This window comes from Amia ocellicauda, chromosome 3 (genome assembly GCF_036373705.1).
Source record: "Amia ocellicauda isolate fAmiCal2 chromosome 3, fAmiCal2.hap1, whole genome shotgun sequence".
NCBI classification, from domain to species: Eukaryota; Metazoa; Chordata; class Actinopteri; order Amiiformes; family Amiidae; genus Amia; species Amia ocellicauda.
Window position 1 is genome coordinate 31,563,033 of NC_089852.1, and position 18,503 is coordinate 31,581,535.

The following is an 18,503-nucleotide window of genomic DNA, read 5'->3' on the forward strand; positions in this document are numbered from 1 at the left end:
CGGCGCCTGGTGGAACAGTGGACCTCCGGGCACACCGTAGCGGACCCGGAAATCACAGCCAAATTGCGTCCGCTGTTGGTGCCCAGAGAGACGGGGCATAAGACTTCCCTACTCCAGGGAGACAAGGTGCGCTGGCTGCAAGCGGCACAGTGGCGGGGGCGAGAGGAGCTCAACGCCGAGCCCACACGCACGTGCACAGGGAAACGTGCAGCAGAGGTGCCGGTCAGTATTTGTGCCGGGGGCACACAACATCTGAAACGACTCTGCAACAATTGGAGCGCCTAGTGTGCCCGCCGCTGTAAGTGTGTCTCCACCCAGCAACGTTTATATACATGGGGGCGCAGTGCCACCAGCCACACGCAGCCTTGCTGTTGCCGGACTGAACACTGTGTATACCAAGCACCAAGTGCTGGATACAAGTGCCGCGTAGGCCAGTAGACTTAACCACACCGTGTGTGCTGGGGTTTCCGGGGGCTGTAGTGCGGCTGCATGCCGGCGGAGGAGCACCTCACGTGGGCGAGATCTCTTACGACACACGAGGCTCAGGCCGGGCAGCCAGGCCTTGGATTTTACTGCCACTGCTAGCGCTCCTGCTGTGGAGGAAAAAGCCCTGTGGAAAAAAACCAACACAGCAAGCAGTTGGAATATATAAGGCACTATATAAACACGACTATTATTTTTAAAGTGTGCTATTTGTAGCTGAAACTGAAACCGAAGCGCACCGGAGCCCCAGAGCACGGACGGAACAGAGTCAGATTAGCTATCAATAATAATAACTAACAGTACGAATAGACACAGAAAATAAACAGTGGTGACAGTACAGCCATGAAGCCAGCAAACCGAATAGCAATAATAATTATTATAAAACAATAATAATAAGGTCTAATGCACGAACAAGACACAGAGAGCTTACGTTCTCAGTCCAGGTGACGTGGCAAAAGAGGACAACCTGCGCTGACGTCACATTTTATGGAACAGGATGTGGGAAGGGACCTGTTCTGAGTGGGGCCAGGGGCCAATGGCAGCTTTGATAGAGTTACGTTTCGATCAGGTTCCTATGGCAATGCGCAGAAACCCCTCCCCCCTGGGCAGTGCTTCCTACTTGAAAGTAAACAACACCGTACATACCTGACAAAGAGCTTGTTCATTTCCCAAAATTGAGAGCTGTCATGAAAGAAGACCCAGAACTATTGCATCACTTTAACCACCATACATTCATGGAAGTGTTGGAGGAGCTTAGGGGTGAGTTTGAATCCAGATTCCAGGATGTGATGTAGTATAAGGAAATTATCAATGTCATTGATAACTCCTTTCATGTGGCTGTATCCTCTCTGACCCGAGCCATCACACAACTCTACCTTGCTGACTGTGCTGCACTGGAAAGCGAAATAACTGAGCTGCAGACAAGTGACGCCCTGAAAGCTGAACTCAGAACAGGTGTTGGCCACTTCTGGAGCATGGTCTCATTAGGAAATACCATGCATAGTGTATGACTTTACTATAATGGTCTGCTCATGCAGTGTTCATTAGGAAATAACATGAATAAGCCATGACTTAAAAATAATTGGCTGTAAACATGAAGTGCATGTGATTAGCTTGTAAATAAGCATGATTCTTTACAAGAAAATGTAACTTGGCATAACGCTGATTATTGCAAGAAAAAATACATTTTAAAATTAAAAATTGTGATGAATCCGTACATTTTGTTAGCTTTTATTCATATAGCCAGTCCCGATTTGGAAACGTGATTAACACCATTTGTTGCAAAGAAATTACATATGAACTCATGATGAACATACTGGTGAAAAGAAGACCCTTAATAACCATGAATCATAATGAATTCATACCCTCTTACTTGCTCACCAGGGAGTTGTGAAAAACATTAATTAATGTATGAAATCATTATATATATATATATATATATATATATATATATATATATATACGATCAACTACATTTATTAAATATTAATTCACATACTTGAATTACAAATGAATTTCATCTGAGTTCACAAGAATTACATCATATATTCATGTGTTTTCCCTGTGTTGTACTATTGGAAGTCATGAGGAATTAATGCCCATTATTGTAAAGTGTTACCTCTATGTTACATGACTTCAGGTGTTCCACTTACTATCTTACTCCTAGTGATAATTACATGTAACTGCATATCACGATAAAAATCCCAAGGGGGTATAGCATGGGGACATTCTTATAATATAAAATATAATATGAAGAACATGACTTCCAGCAAACTGTACTGTGCAGCACAAATTAAATAACATTGGTGGGTGTAGTGAGTCCAATCCAGACCTGGGTCTAATACATATTTTCAGTATTTCCAATTAATTCAAATACGTTTCCAAAATCTTTTTTTTTTATTATAAATTGTATCTTGTTTCACAATTACTAGCTTAATGTATTTGAAAATACTTTTTAGAATTTTAAAATAATTAGCATGTAATTTGCAAATATGTTTTTCCACAAATATTTGATATATTATTATGTTTTCAATTATTTGTATTTCAATGAATGGGTTGTACTTGAAAATACAATCTACTTTGTACAGCACAACAACACAGATGTTTTTAAAATGCAAGTGATGAGTATTGTCATAATTATAGATGTTATAGTTATAATGACAATGTATTGCATTTAACTCAAATCCTGGTTATTTAATACAATTTTCGTAAAATTTGGTTTCCCTCACTTCAGAATATCACATTTTCTGCTGAAAACCCTCATTACTCTCCTGCGAATCTGACTCAGTTTCAAGCCGTATATGAGGGGATTTAAAAGAGGAGGGATGAGTAGAAATTCCACTGCCAGGAAATTGCGAAGAGCCTGTGGCATGTTCCTTGAACCATATCGAGAGTACATCAAATCAAAAAACATGGTAATACTGAAATTGATTACACTTATCAAATGGGGCACACAGGTCTGCATGAACTTATTCCTGTCTTCACTAGACCTTAAAGATGCTCCAGCAATCTGGATGTATGAAAATACAATGAAGAGGGCTTGAGAGAAATTTATTACAATTACAATGTATCCATAGAGATTATTAATTGTTATGTCTACACAAGACAGCTTTACAATTGACCAGTTGTCACAGTACAGTTTGTCAATATGAGAGCCACATAGAGGCAGTTGAGCAGATAAACAAATCCCAATTGTCTGTTCACAGAAAGGAAAAATCCAAGATACCAGTATGAATTTGCTAATTGTCTGGGATGTCATAATAGAGTTGTACTGTAAAGGTTTACATATTGCCACATACCTGTCATATGCCATCACTGTTAAAATTGTAAATTCACACAGAACAGAAGAGTAGATGATGAATATTTGAAGATAACATCCAGCGTATGAGATCACATGAGAGTCAGAGAGGAAGTCAGCCAGGAGCTTAGGAAACAGACCAGCAGTTCCATACAGTCCATTGACACACAGGTTACAGAGGAAGATGTACATAGGCTCATGGAGGGTTTTCTCAATGATAATTGTAGTAATCAGTGTCAAATTTAAAATAATTATCAGTAGGTAAGCCAGAAGAGCCAAAGCAAAAAATATCAATGTATTGGCCCATGTCTCGTTTAATCCATGAAGTGTGAAGATGGCTACAGCAGAAGAGTTCTCCATTGAACTATGGGATGTATAAGTCTTGTCTTAAGAGCTCTGTAACAGAGGCTAAACTTCAGTCCTGTGTGCTGTAGTTTATTGTCAGTGAGTTTTCTTCAGCACCAGAGGAGACCTGCTTCAGAAATGAGCATTTACTTATTTCCTGCTACTGTGTAACCTAGATGCAAGTCCCGTTCTTCCCAGAAGACTTGCTACCTTGTCTTTCAGAGACATAAACAAGAATTCAACAGAACCTAAGGAAGAAAGTACCTCTAATTTACCTACTTGTATTCAAGAGAGACCAATCAAAATGCCTACATACATGACCTCTAATACATTACAACACACTGCTGCAGGAAGAGCAGGAGACCTAGGCTGAGATACAGTACAAAATCTTATATAGCTGCTTCAGGAAGGAAATACATCCTCGTTTCTAAAGGTGAGCTACAGTGCTTAGCTTTTTATTGCTCCTTCAGGAGGGAGACTACTGACATGAAATCTGGAAACAGTCCTGGGAGACTGTGGCACTGTGGAACTTGCTTAATGAGCCTGAGTTAAAAAAAAACTTGAAAACAAGACAACTGAGAGTAACCTGGATCTTTATTTGTATTGGTTTTCTATATCTAATATGTTGCCATGGCCTTGACCAGACACAACATGACTATATATCTTAAAATATCTGCTGCAGGTGTTTGTTTAGCTTGATTCCTAATGTAGGAATTTAGCCTTCTGTGGGTGATGACAACATAGGGACTGTTGAATATTGAAACACTGCTTATACATTCCAAGCTATAACATTGCAATATGGCTCATCCACACTTTGTTTATGAGTGCAGAGCCCCACCAAAATATTCAGCCACTTGAAAAAATAGAACTCTATATAAACTTAATAAATCCTAAAATTGTTAACTCGTAAATGTGTTCATCATTATTTCAAAAATATTTTCGTAGTTTCTAGGCTCTTTTAAGTTGTAAAGTGGGAATGATATGTTGAAATTTAGCGCATGGCTTCGGTTGACAGAGTGACTATATTAATGATTGCACTAAGCATGGCAGCTGGTCTCTGAGCCCTCCCAAGCTCAACAGCGCCCCACATTTTTCCAATGTAAATCTGTGGTGAAAAATGGAAATGCAGCACGCTCTAATAGAGAGCCATATGGGCAGATATGAGACTGCCCCGCCTGTTTTTACGTTATGTGAACGTAGTTCCGGACAATGCTATATCATTCTGAATAAGCAAAGGGTATATGAGTCCGTGTCAAACGCGTGTGTCAGACTGTGAAGATGGCGAGTGGCACCGATCATCCCGTGTGTTATAACGTTGAGTTTCTGTTACAGAACTCGTTTGAGAGATTGCCAGTTAGCTAGAAAATGGCTATCAAACAACTTGGCCCTGACAAGCCAAACTTACAAATTGTACAACAAACAAAGAACAATGGTTCAATAGGACATTTTCCAGGTCATTGTATGACAAAAAGTCTTGGCTGTCTGGTTGTGCTAAACGGAATAAAGTTTTCTGTTTCCCATGTTTGCTTTTCTGTTCTTTAACAGGGGGACAGGGGGATGTGTGGAGTAGCATAGGTGTTTGTGATTTAAAGCACTTCTCTGAAAAGGCTAAAAAACATTAATTTAGCAAAGCTCATCTTAGCTGTGCAATGAAACTAGCCATGCTTGGACAAGCTAATATAGCAGTGCAGTTAGATGAGAGCTACAGTGTTGGTGTGTGAAACCACAATAAGGAAGTGGATAAAAATAGGCACATTCTCTCAAAGTTAATTGACTGCATACATTTTTGCGGGGCGTTTGAGTTAGCTCTTAGAGACAGATGATGAGACAGAAACCTCCGACAATCCCAGAGTTTTTAGAGGTCTTGTGGATCTTGTTGCTTCCCTTGACACTATCATGCAGGAACATCTTGAGCACGCCACTGTTTTTAAGGGTCAGCTGTGATCTTATTCGATAACACGCGTTTTTGTGAATTCTCAAAAGACTTCCCTAAAGAAACCTTGAAAAAGGCTGTCGATGCATACCAATGTTAAATCAACAACGTCTCCACACAGAGCTCTCATTGATTTATGACAATTCTGACTTTGGAATGTGCGGAGGTGCAGTCACATTTTTCACATTCATAAACTGAAATAATTTGAATGATGTGTTCTCAGAAACACTGAAACTCCTACGTATCCCGATCACAATGCCAATGAGTCTGAGAGATGTTTCTCCACCCTTAAATAAATTAAAACATTTCTGAGAAACACTATGTCCCAGGAACAGCTTAATGCATTGGCGATGCTTTCAATTGAAAAGCGTTTAACGCATGAGATCCCCGAGTTCAACAAAGCAATCATCGAAAAATGTGCTAATATTAAGCAACGGCGGGCCAAATTCTTATACAAAAAATAAATCACCATCAAATAAGTGAAAGCATAAATCAGTTTGTTTAAACATGCTCTTGTAAATAGCCTGTAAATAAATATGAATATGCCTATATGACAATTCTGCATTCCAGAAGGGAAACAATTGCAAAAGAACAATCAATATAAATTAAATTAAATTAAAAAATTTAGATAAAAAATTGCCTGTAAATAGTTTGTTTGTGTTTGTTTTGTTAAATAGCCCAGTTCCCCATGCGCTAATGGTTAGGCTACTTGATAATTGTTCTGAGAATTGGCTTCGTTTTCTTCTCCTGATTTTTACCCCCTCGTAACCATTTAAATCAATATTCAAACACAATAAATACTACATTAATGTGTGCATTCTAAGATAAAATTCTATGTATGTAAGTCGAGCCTGCTAATCAACATTAGAGTGTCACCTGCAGGCTGAATTACACAAGGACACTAGATCTCTGCCCAAAGTGTTCTGCATGTGTTCAGTCATTTGTCAATCAATCGTAGGTTAATCATATAGCCTATGATACGATCCAGAATCTGCCCCACCTAAATTTATGGTCAGGAGCCGCTACTGATTATTACCAGATTAAAGTTTTATATCACTCAATTTCCATGGAAGAAATAACATATTCCGAAATATTGTCATGTTCGTGCAGTTTAAGGGTATCTTGGAGGTGAGGTTTAAAGTACAGCCACACGACAGACTATCCCATTTAACTCTTTATTAACGTCAAGATAGCACACAGACCTGTTGGTGTAGAATATGGGGTGACGCTCTTGCCCCAGTCCAGCACGTAATCAGAGACGTCCAGACCAGGAACCAGCGAGCAATCAACTGAACTCTATTAACATGGAAACACTAACTCTCTGTGGGACCTCCCACATTACGCCAAACACGCAACCCTCCATTGGCCAACTACCAGGTAGGTTCCACATAATAACATGCACTGAGTGCAACAAACCCACGTAACAATATAAATATTTAACATACGTTAAATGGAAACAACAAAACAATAATATACATATATATACATACAGTGAGGGAAAAAAGTATTTGATCCCCTATTGATTTTGTACGTTTGCCCACAGACAAAGAAATGATCAGTCTATACTTTTCATGGTAGGTTTATTTTAACAGTGAGAGACAGAATAACAACAATAAAATCCAGAAAAATGCATTCAAAAAAGTTATAAATTGATTTGCATGTTAATGAGGGAAATAAATATTTGATCCCCTATCAATCAGCAAGATTTCTGGCTCCCTGGTGTCTTTTATACAGGTAAAAAAGATCTCAGCTCGTTACCTGTATAAAAGACACCTGTCCACAGAAGCAATCAATCAATCAGATTCCAAACTCTCCACCATGGCCAAGACCAAAGAGCTGTCCAAGGATGTCAGGGACAAGATTGTAGACCTACACAAGGCTGGAATGGGCTACAAGACCATCGCCAAGCAGCTTGTTGAGAAGGTGACAACAGTTGGTGCGATTATTCGCAAATGGAAGAAACACAAAATAACTGTCAGTCTCCCTCGGTCTGGGGCTCCATGCAAGATCTCACCTCCTGGAGTTTCAATGATCATGAGAACAGTGAGGAATCAGCCCAGAACTACACAGGAGGATCTTGTTAATGATCTCAAGGCAGCTGGGACCATAGTCACCAAGAAAACAATTGGTAACACACTACGCTGTGAAGGACTGAAATCCTGCAGTGCCCGCAGAGGTCCCCCTGCTCAAGAAAGCACGTGTACAGGCCCGTCTGAAGTTTGCCAATGAACATCTGAATGATTCAGAGGAGAACTGGGTGAAAGTGTTGTGGTCAGATGAGACCAAAATCAAGCTCTTTGGCATCAACTCAACTCGCAGTGTTTGGAGGAGGAGGAATGCTGCCTATGACCCCAAGAACACCATCCCCACCGTCAAACATGGAGGTGGAAACATTATGCTTTGGGGGTGTTTTTCTGCTAAGGGGACAGGACAACTGCACCACATCAAAGGGACGATGATGGGCCATGTACCATCAAATCTTGGGTGAGAACCTCCTTCCCTCAGCCAGGGCATTGAAAATGGGTCGTGGATGGGTATTCCAGCATGACAATGACCCAAAACACACAGCCAAGGCAACAAAGGAGTGGCTCAAGAAGAAGCACATTAAGGTCCTGGAGTGGCCTAGCCAGTCTCCAGACCTTAATCCCATAGAAAATCTGTGGAGGGAGCTGAAGGTTCGAGTTGCCAAACGTCAGCCTCGAAACCTTAATGACTTGGATCTGCAAAGAGGAGTGTGACAAAATCCCTCCTGAGATGTGTGCAAAACTGGTGGCCAACTACAAGAAACGTCTGACCTCTGTGATTGCCAACAAGGGTTTTGCCACCAAGTACTAAGTCGAAGGGGTCAAATACTTATTTCCGTCATTAACATGCAAATCAATTGATAACTTTTTTGAAATGCGTTTTTCTGGATTTTTTTGTTGTTATTCTGTCTCTCACTGTTAAAATACACCTACCATTAAAATTATAGACTGATCATTTCTTTGTCAGTGGGCAAACGTACAAAATCAGCAGGGGATCAAATACTTTTTTCCCCCACTGTATATATATATTCCTTTAACCTACTTTAAGGATACAAGTCATAACAAAAACATAGAGTTTGTGTCGACATGTCTACCTAATAATTCAAGTATCTCTTGCCATTGCATAATACTATTAAATGCTTGAAATAAGGTTTTAAGTTGAAGATGCATGTCTATATTATTTGCTTTAAAGCCTATATTTAAGACAAATAGCTCCTTCGGTCTGCAGCGATAGCTTTAATTATTAACCCTCTATATCTTAGGTAGTTAAAAAAATGTACATTGCAAAGACATGGCTATTTATGATAATTTAAACAAAATACTGCATATAATAAGGCAAATATGGCATAAGCCTCCCCTGTAATGGCTAGGGCAGAGGCTGTTGCTGGATGGTCCCAGATGGCCCTTAGTTCAGTGAGGAGGTCAGGAAGCAGCAGGAGGGCCCGTGTGGGCCACTGTGAGCGCTGACCTCTCTTGAACCTGGAGTGTGGCGGGGCAGGATCAGAAGGCCTGGGGAGCTGGAGAGACTCCACGGCCCTCTGAATCACTGCCCAGAACTCCCAGTCCTGTCCCACAGGAGCAGCAGGGGAGTCCTTGCTCAACGGAGGTGGAGGGGTGGGTGAGACCAGCTCCTCCTCCATGAGCTCCCCCTCAAGCTCTGAGTCCGCATGCGGACCCAGAGACAGGCAGTCCTCCTTCCAGGTGGCCTGTCTGCTGCTACTATCTGGAGATGGGGTAGACAGACTCCCCTCAGACTCCAGCAGCGCGGTGTGAGCCAGTGGTGGAGTGTCATGGTGTGGGGGGGTGGGACCTGATGCGCTGCATGTGCTGCCTGCTCAGCCAGCAAAGTGCAGATTTGGTCCATCCTGGCATTCAGGGCGAGGATGGCCTCATCTCACTGTCTGTCTGCGGAGCCGGACCACCGACACTGACTGCGCAGCGGGGAGGAGTCTAGTGACAACTCAGAAGAGGGGGAGGGAGCCCATGGGCATCGCTCCACCACTCTTCCCTGTCGCTCACGTGCAGGCGAGATCTCTTACGACACACCGAGGCTTAGGCCAGGCAGCCATGGCTTGGATTTTACTGCCACTGCTAGCGCTCCTGCTGTGGAGGAAAAAGCCATGTGGACAAAAAATAAAGCAAAAAAAGCAAGCAGTCGGAATACATAAGGCTCTGTTTGTTATCGAAACTGAAACAGGAACAGATTCGAATAGCTATCAAAAACACAAACAGAGACACACATACAGTAGTGAAGACGGTGGCAAACAACACAGCCGTGAAGCTAACCAACCGAAAACAAATAAAGTCTTAATGCACAAACAAAACATGGAGAGCAAAATGGCAAAAGTGCAGACGTTAACTTTAAAACAATTAGGAAGTGGAAGGCAGCTGTTTCAGTGACGTGCGCAGGGGCCAATGGCAGCTTTGATAGCCTGATGTTTTGGATCGGGTTCCTATGGAAGTGCACAGAAACTCCTCCCCCTTGGGCAGTGCTTCCAAATTGAAAGATAACTAGATATAGCGTGTGATTGTGATGATGTGTGGGTCATGACACATGCTGAGTAAAGCCTACAGACTCCAATGGTGACAAGAAACTAATAGTAAGGGGGTCCTCTTTAATTTCAATATGAATGTTAAAGTCCACCAAAATGCCCCCAAGCAGGGATCTAGGATCGGGATCAAACTTACAGGCAAACTGCCATGTAGGACTGCAAGGCTGCAGCCTGACCGGTGCTCTGAAGAGTCATGTTTTTAAATCTTGGGGCGGACCCCTCTGCACAGGTAACCCCCATCTGCCGCTGGGGTGGCGCTTTTGGTCGGCCACCACCCTCCCAGCATGTAGAATCCACTGCTGGAGTGGGCCCCCCTGTTGGATGCCACTTGTCTCATGCTGAGGTTGACCCCTCGCATGGGCAACTACCATCTGCCACTTTGGTGGTGCTTTTGGTCTGCCATCACCCATCCACTGTTACACTATGCCTTCCCTCTGGGCACGTAGAATCTGCCGCTGGAGTGGGCCCGCCTATCAGATGCCACTCGTCTCATGCTGGGGTGGGCCCCTTGCACGGGAGACCACCATCTGATGCTGGGGTGGTGCTATTAGTCGGCCACCACTTATCCGATTTCCAGCTGTGCCCTAGCTGGGGTTAGTCACTGGCGTCCTTCTTGAATTGTGCCTGAACCAGTCTTGCAGTCTGCTCGCCATGGGGAAGGCCAATCAAGCGACTCCCCAGAGCTCCTCAAAGAACTCCATATCGGATTGTCCAGGCTTCTGGTAGAGCTCCCTGAATTTCAGCTTATGCCACCCCAGATCTTGCTTGGGGATCCCCCACGAGGCGGCCCCTTGCTGTCCCTCTCTCCTCGCTGTGCGTGGCAAATCCATCTTGCTCCCTTTCTGGGTCAATGGAGGCGGTGTGGATTCCATCCCACTGCTGACACCAGTGTTGCATTCTGTGATGTTTTCTACTGCTGAGTTCTCCATTATAGCAACAGTAATCGTAAGGAAGCAGGATTCGTACAATGGAACATCACTGAAGCAACACTCCTAACTGCTACCACTAACACGCTAACTCTCAAACTCCACGGCAGTAACTGGAGCACCCCTATTTATGTCCTTCCACCCTGTGATTGGTAATTATTGGTAATATTTATTACTACTACATCCACAATAGTGTGTTTGTACTGCATTAAAATGCATATGAGCATTAATGTTTGCCCTCTCAGGACACTGGACAAGAGGTGTGCACTATTTTACCGAGGAGGTATGCATTCAGGATGTGTCCAGATTCGAATGCTGCCATATATATGTATTGTGAGCTCCCCCCCATATATATATATATGTTAATGTTGTTCTCTCAAATATGTATGAATGTACAAATAATAGAATGTTTAGAACATAACATACCAATGTAGAAACATGGCACTTGCCTCCATTCATCAACCTGAGTATCAGGCCCTTTATCTTCTACTGGCTCAGTCTTATCAGGATTGTAGTTATTTAATATTATTGTAGTTACATTGACTAGGTCTGAAGTTATCATACTGGATCCTCTTTACAGCCTACTGTAACTTATTAAAATACTGTATGTAGGCCTATACATTATAACAACTGCACCTCGCCATGGATAACTGCATCTGCTAATAAATACATACCTACATACATACACATATACATTAATACATAGTTAAAAAATAAAATAAAACTGGTAATTCTAGTGGTACTGTACCACCTGAACAGATCTTCACTTGCTTAAATGTATTTGATAACATGTATTAAGATAAAAATATTATTTATACATTATTAAATATTGTAAATATACCTAGTACTGCAGTTACATTATTAGCAGGAATGTCAAACATTCCCTAACAGTGTTTATCATAGAGTGTAGAATGTAATGTAAAATAATCAGCAATATGATAATATTTGTATTAATTATATAAAGTTTAAAAAACAAAACTAATGAATAATGTTAAACAGCAAGTTTTCTGAATTGTATTTATACAGATCAGAGTACTGAGTTAGTACTCTTAGGCTATTTTTCTTGCATGCTGAATCCCAGCTTCCAAGCTTAATTACGTGCTCCATTTTCAAATTATTATTGAGGAAAATAAATGGTAACATCCGGTCCAAATACTACACACTTTACAAATAATATTTGTTACCGGTGAAAGGTAAGCCTCCTCCTCATTTATTGGCGTAAATACATGTAATTATCTCTTAATATCGCAAAAATGTAATTTAAATATGATTTTAAAAATACAGTATATTACTTGTACATAGTAAACTGACATGAATAAAGTCTGTTTCATGAGTCATAATTGTACAAAGACATAGCATACCAAAACATTTATTACATAGCTTTGTTATCATAGCATCGTACAGGGCACTATACCTAGACAAGATGGCATCTCTCTTTACATACCAAAATGACATAATGTCCAATCTAGTCATTCTAGATCTGTGGTTTGAACACATGAGGTTGCCAAGAGAATGTAAAACAATACACTATCAGAGGGAATCCCAGCTGTATTACAGAGTATTGTATCCCTCGTTGATGTGAAACTAGGTCTGTGGGGACTTACAGGATGAGGACTGGTGCCATATGGCTCAGTGTTGCTCTCTGTCTGCATTTTACAAGCCAGATTTGTGCTTACTTGGGATGATGACTATGAGCAGTAGTAGAAGTAGATTATAACAGTATTTTTAATTAATCAGTATCGCATTCATGTTTACTTTTCCTGACTCTCTGGTTAGAAGTACTGGGGCTCTGTCACTCACATCTGAGTGACCTTGTCTCTGGCAAACACTCTGAAGAGTCTCCTTTGAATCTGCTGCAGTTTCAGTCCATAAACGAGGGGGTTGAAGAGGGGTGGGATGACCAGGAATTCCACAGCCATGATGTTGCGCAGGCTCGGAGAAAGAGTTGTTGAGCCATACCTGCTGTACAGCATGTCAAAGAATGTAGCAAAGGCAAAATTGATCAGAGCCATCAGATGGGGCAGACAGGTCTGCATGAATTTACTCCTCTGTTCGATAGACTTTAAACATGCTTTAATGATCTGGATGTAAGTATATATGATAAAGGCTGCTTGTGCAAGCTGTGCAATTAAGATAATATATCCATAGGCATTGTTAAGAGTTGTGGCTAAGCAAGACAGCTTCAGAACAGATGAGTTGTCACAGTAAAGTTTCTCAATGTGAGACCCACACAGAGGCAGTCTGAAGATTAAATAAACTGTAATGAATATGGAACAGAAAGGATAGCCCCAGGCAAATAGTAGTAATTTCCTCACAGTCAGAGGAGTCATGATACTGTGGTATTGTAAGGGTCTGCATATTGCCACATACCTATCATAAGCCATCACTGTCAAAATTGTTATTTCACACATAACAAACGAGTAGATCACAAATATTTGAATCAAACATCCTGCATATGAGATCATGTGAGAGTCAGAGAGGAAGTCGTCCAGCAGTTTGGGATAGAACCCAGCAGTTCCATACAGTCCATTGAAACACAGGTTACAGAGGAGGATGTACATGGGCTCATGGAGGGTTTTCTCAATGATTATTGTAGTGATCAGTGTAAAATTGACAACAACCATGAATAGGTAAAGAAGCAGAATAAAAGCAAAGTAGATATTCTTATTTGTCTTTGATTCGTTCAGTCCAGAAAGAGTAAAGATTGTAACCTGTGTAGAGTTCTCCATTTTGAACTTCGATTTCCTATGATTTTTGGTGAAGAAACAATAAGTTTATGTTAAAATGTACATACATTTGAATGCCACCTGGTAATAGGACCAAGCTGATTAGAGTTGGGTAAAATTCATAACCAGATCTGATGGATTAAGACCACTTATGGATTAAGTGGCAGAATGTATTAAATAATAATTAACACCATGAAAATTAAACTTTATATAAAAAATATGTCATGGCTATTCTCAGATTCACCAAAGTAAACACCTATGTGCCGAATGCTTGAAATTAAAATAAAAAAACATTACCATGTACCAATTACACTCTCATTTTGTCTTTAATTATACTATACTATTGTAGATCGGTTTTACTGACATTACCTCATTGACATATCCTGGAGTGTTTCTGCAAGGGAAGCATTAGCCTGCACTGAACTCAGCAGGTTTATGAGCTTTATACTTCCCTCTGAGGGGATGGTCTTTGGGGATCTGCAATGATCAACACATCCTGAGAGAGCTGTGCCACAAAGCATTCTTTAATGAGCCCAAGAACAAGGATGAGAAGTGAAGCCACAGAAGACACATTCTCGAAAGAGATCCTTTATTTAGTCAAGTGTTTATTTTGTCATAAATTTAACAAGTATGATGATATACAGAACCAATCATGTCAACTTTACCAGTCTGGTGTACAAATTAGAGAAAACCATGAAATAAACCAAAAAAGAACAATAAATCTCATTAGCACTGTATTCAGTGGTGAAAGTAGATTTTGATTGTTACCCGGTACCAGTATAGCCTACACCTAACCGCCCCCCCCCAAAAAATAAAATAATGTGTTGCCATCATGAAATCCTCAATATATTATGTTGTCAATTATCTGCAATAAATATTTTTCCTTCATTGCTGAGGAGACATGCTCTATGATATCAACATGTTTTGCTTTGAAGCAATCACCCCATTTCAACCCCATTCATTTGTTTCAGGTCAATCAGGGTCTCTTGGTCTGTAAAAAGGAAGATTCATTTTTGCAATGTAAACCATCCTGAAAACATGAGCAGTGGTTTCAAAGGCTGCTTCATCACGTTTTGCATTAGGTTTGACAAAATGTCTGTTTTACTGTTAGAATTTTTGTAGCTGTGTTTTTTTGTTTTTCTCAAAAGAGGATATTTGATATTTGCCCAACTAGAAGCGATATCCATGCCTCTAGTAATTTGAAGCGTCAAATTAGTAACATCCTTAAATGTTGTGCAACATAGCTTTCACCTTTCTCCTGTCCAGGTTTGTAATTGTTGCGCAATGTATGAGCGGATAGGTGCAGTTGCGTTACTGTAGAACCCAGTAAAGAATTTAAGTCTTTGAAGCACAGAGAATAATATATTTATTTAACATGACTGGAAGGCCCTGACATGGAAGCTCCCCAATGTAACAAAATGTAACAGACTTTATAGAAAGCATGACATGTTGTGCTTTAAAAAAAAAAAAAAAATCCTGGTACGCAGTACATTTCTTACTGGCTTACTTTCACCACTGACTGTAATGTTCACCTGGTGCATCTTTAATTTGATAGTCACAAATAAAGCCTGTTAATAGAAAATTAACTCCTTTAACTACAGTGAGGGAAAAAAGTATTTGATCCCCTGCTGATTTTGTATATTTGCCCACTGACAAAGAAATTATCAGTCTATAATGTTAATGGTAGGTGTATTTTAAGTGAGAGACAGAATAACAACAACAAAATCCAGAAAAACGCATTTCAAAAAAGTTATCAATTGATTTGCATGTTAATGAGGGAAATAAGTATTTGACCCCTTCGACTTAGTACTTGGTGGCAAAACCCTTGTTGGCAATCACAGAGGTCAGACGTTTCTTATAGTTGGCCACCAGGTTTGCACACATCTCAGGAGGGATTTTGTCCCACTCCTCTTTGCAGATCCAAGTCATTAAGGTTTCGAGGCTGACGTTTGACAACTTGAACCTTCAGCTCCCTCCACAGATTTTCTATGGGATTAAGGTCTGGAGACTGGCTAGGCCACCCCAGGACCTTAATGTGCTTCTTCTTGAGCCACTCCTTTGTTGCCTTGGCTGTGTGTTTTGGGTCATTGTCATGCTGGAATACCCATCCACGACCCATTTTCACTGCCCTGGCTGAGGAAAGGAGTTTCTCACCCAAGATTTGACGGTACATGGCCCCGTCCATTGTCCCTTTGATGCGGTGCAGTTATCCTGTCCCCTTAGCAGAAAAACACCCCCAAAGCATAATGTTTCCACCTCCATGTTTGACGGTAGGGGGTCATTCCTCCTCCTCCAAACACGGCGAGTTGAGTTGATGCCAAAGAGCTCGATTTTGGTCTCATCTGACCACAACACTTTCACCCAGTTCTCCTCTGAATCATTCAGATGTTCATTGGCAAACTTCAGACGTTCCTGTACATGTGCTTTCTTGAGCAGGGGGACCTCTGCGGGCGCTGCAGGATTTCAGTCCTTCACGGCGTAGTGTGTTACCAATTGTTTTCTTGGTGACTATGGTCCCAGCTGCCTTGAGATCATTAACAAGATCCTCCTGTGTAGTTCTGGGCTCACCGTTCTCATGATCATTGAAACTCCACGAGGTGAGATCTTGCATGGAGCCCCAGACCGAGGGAGACTGACAGTTATTTTGTGTTTCTTCCATTTGCGAATAATCGCACCAACTGTTGTCACCTTCTCACCAAGTTGCTTGGTGATGGTCTTGTAGCCCATTCCAGCCTTGTGTAGGTCTACAATCTTGTCCCTGACATCCTTGGACAGCTCTTTGGTCTTGGCCATGGTGGAGAGTCTGGAATCTGATTGATCGATTGCTTCTGTGGACAGGTGTCTTTTATACAGGTAAGGGGCTGAGATTAGGAGCACTCCCTTTAAGAGAGTGCTCCTAATCTCAGCTCTTTACCTGTATAAAAGACACCTGGGAGCCAGAAATCTTGCTGATTGATAGGGGAGAAAATACTTATTTCCCTCATTAACATGCAAATCAATTTATAACTTTTTTGAAATGCGTTTTTCTGGATTTTTGTTGTTGTTATTCTGTTTTTCACCGTTAAAATACACCTACCATTAAAATTATAGACTGATTTCTTTGACATTTCTTTGTCAGTGGGCAAATGTACAAAATCAGTAGGGGATCAAATACTTTTTTCCCTCACTGTAACTATTGGGCAGGGGTGACCAACCCTTCCCCTGGTGTTTTTTGTTTTATCCAGATCATTAACTGTTGAATTATTATTATAATAATAATAATAATAATAATAATAATAATAATAATAATAATAATAATAATAATAATAAGGAAGGAGAGTGGAGAGGAGGCAGAATTAGTCTTCTGGCACCGGAAGACTGCAGTGGTCTGGAGGGGATGTATGAAGAGATAAGGGTAACTTGTCAAGGTAACTCGGTGCAGTGTGGTCGAGACAGCGTTAGGTAAGGGTCAATGTCTTAAACTGAATGCATATAACTGAGTCAATAGAGTTTTTCTTTTTTTTTTACTTCTTTATTGTTTTAATTAAACAGATAAATCCATATTGATTGTGAGAAACTTGGCATTAATGGGCACATCACTGATACATTTTTGGTATAAGGAAAATACACCAAATAAAAGATTAATTAAAAAAAGATCCTAACTAATAATACAAAATAGAAATATTATATTCACCTAATTGGCAAATCGAAATGAGTAATAGCTGGGGACCATCTTGTTATAAATCTTTCCATTGTCAAATGTAGTTTTGCTGTTATTGATTCCATTAAGTACACAGTTTTTATTTTTTCAACCAATAGATTTAATGTTGGTGGCTCTGGCTTTAACCAGCATATAATAATGTTTTTTCTTGCTATCATTAAAAGTACCTGTAAAAAGTAGTGTGTATTACTGTCCTCTAAGCCTTCTTGTGAGTCTCCTAACACATAATACAGTGGTTCAAAAGGAATTGTTATATTTAAATAGTTTGTAATTCTATTTCAATACCTTTCAAAACCTGATCTAATTTTGGGAAATCCCAGAATATATTAGCATGATCTCCTAATAATTTACAACCTTTCCAACACAACTCTGACGTCTGTCTATTGATTTTGTTTTGTATGAGGAAGGTCTTAAAAAATATATTTTTGTTTTCCAATTATTTTGTTTTCCATAATGGGGCATTTGTCAATTTGTGACCTTCACAACATATTTGTTCCGAAGATTCATCTGTAATAATTGTGTTAATTTCCCACTTTTCTTTTACATCAAGTGTATTACCTGCAAGTGTAGTCTGTAGTATGCTGTAGAGGCTGGAAATTACATTTCTTACTGTCTGACCCCCACCTACACTGATAAAGTACCTTTCAATGTTTGATGATTGTCTTTTTATTTCCTGCCATTCCAGATGGGTTGTCAAATAATGTCTCAGCTGTAAAAATCTAAGGAAATCAGTGGTTGCTGGTAATAATTGTAATGATTGTAATTATTCTCCTTCAAATATTTGAGATATTGTGACCAAACTCTTTTTAGCCCACCTCTTATAACCAAAATCTAATTTTGCCAGAATAAATTCTTTATACATTTATTGCTATTGTAGTTGCTCTAGATACTGAAGTTGGCAACCAGCACAACCATTTATTCGTAATTTTGATTTGGTTTATCAATTTATGTTTCACAAATGGTAGCACATCCAAAGAAACATGAGATCATGCGTTTTGTTCTAGCTGTAACCATCTA

At 40.3% G+C, this 18,503-nt stretch overlaps 2 protein-coding genes across 2 annotated transcripts; both read right to left on the bottom strand.

Moving 5' to 3' along the window:
- Positions 1-2,707: 2,707 nt before the first annotated feature.
- LOC136747308 (olfactory receptor 52E4-like) lies at positions 2,708-3,640 on the bottom strand. The gene has a single exon (XM_066700245.1). The coding sequence runs from the start codon at positions 3,638-3,640 to the stop codon at positions 2,708-2,710; it is 933 nt and encodes a 310-aa protein (XP_066556342.1).
- Positions 3,641-12,856: 9,216 nt separating this feature from the next.
- LOC136747044 (olfactory receptor 8I2-like) lies at positions 12,857-13,789 on the bottom strand. Its single transcript, XM_066699998.1, has one exon. It carries the CDS (start codon positions 13,787-13,789, stop codon positions 12,857-12,859), a length of 933 nt encoding a protein of 310 aa, XP_066556095.1.
- Positions 13,790-18,503: the final 4,714 nt, after the last annotated feature.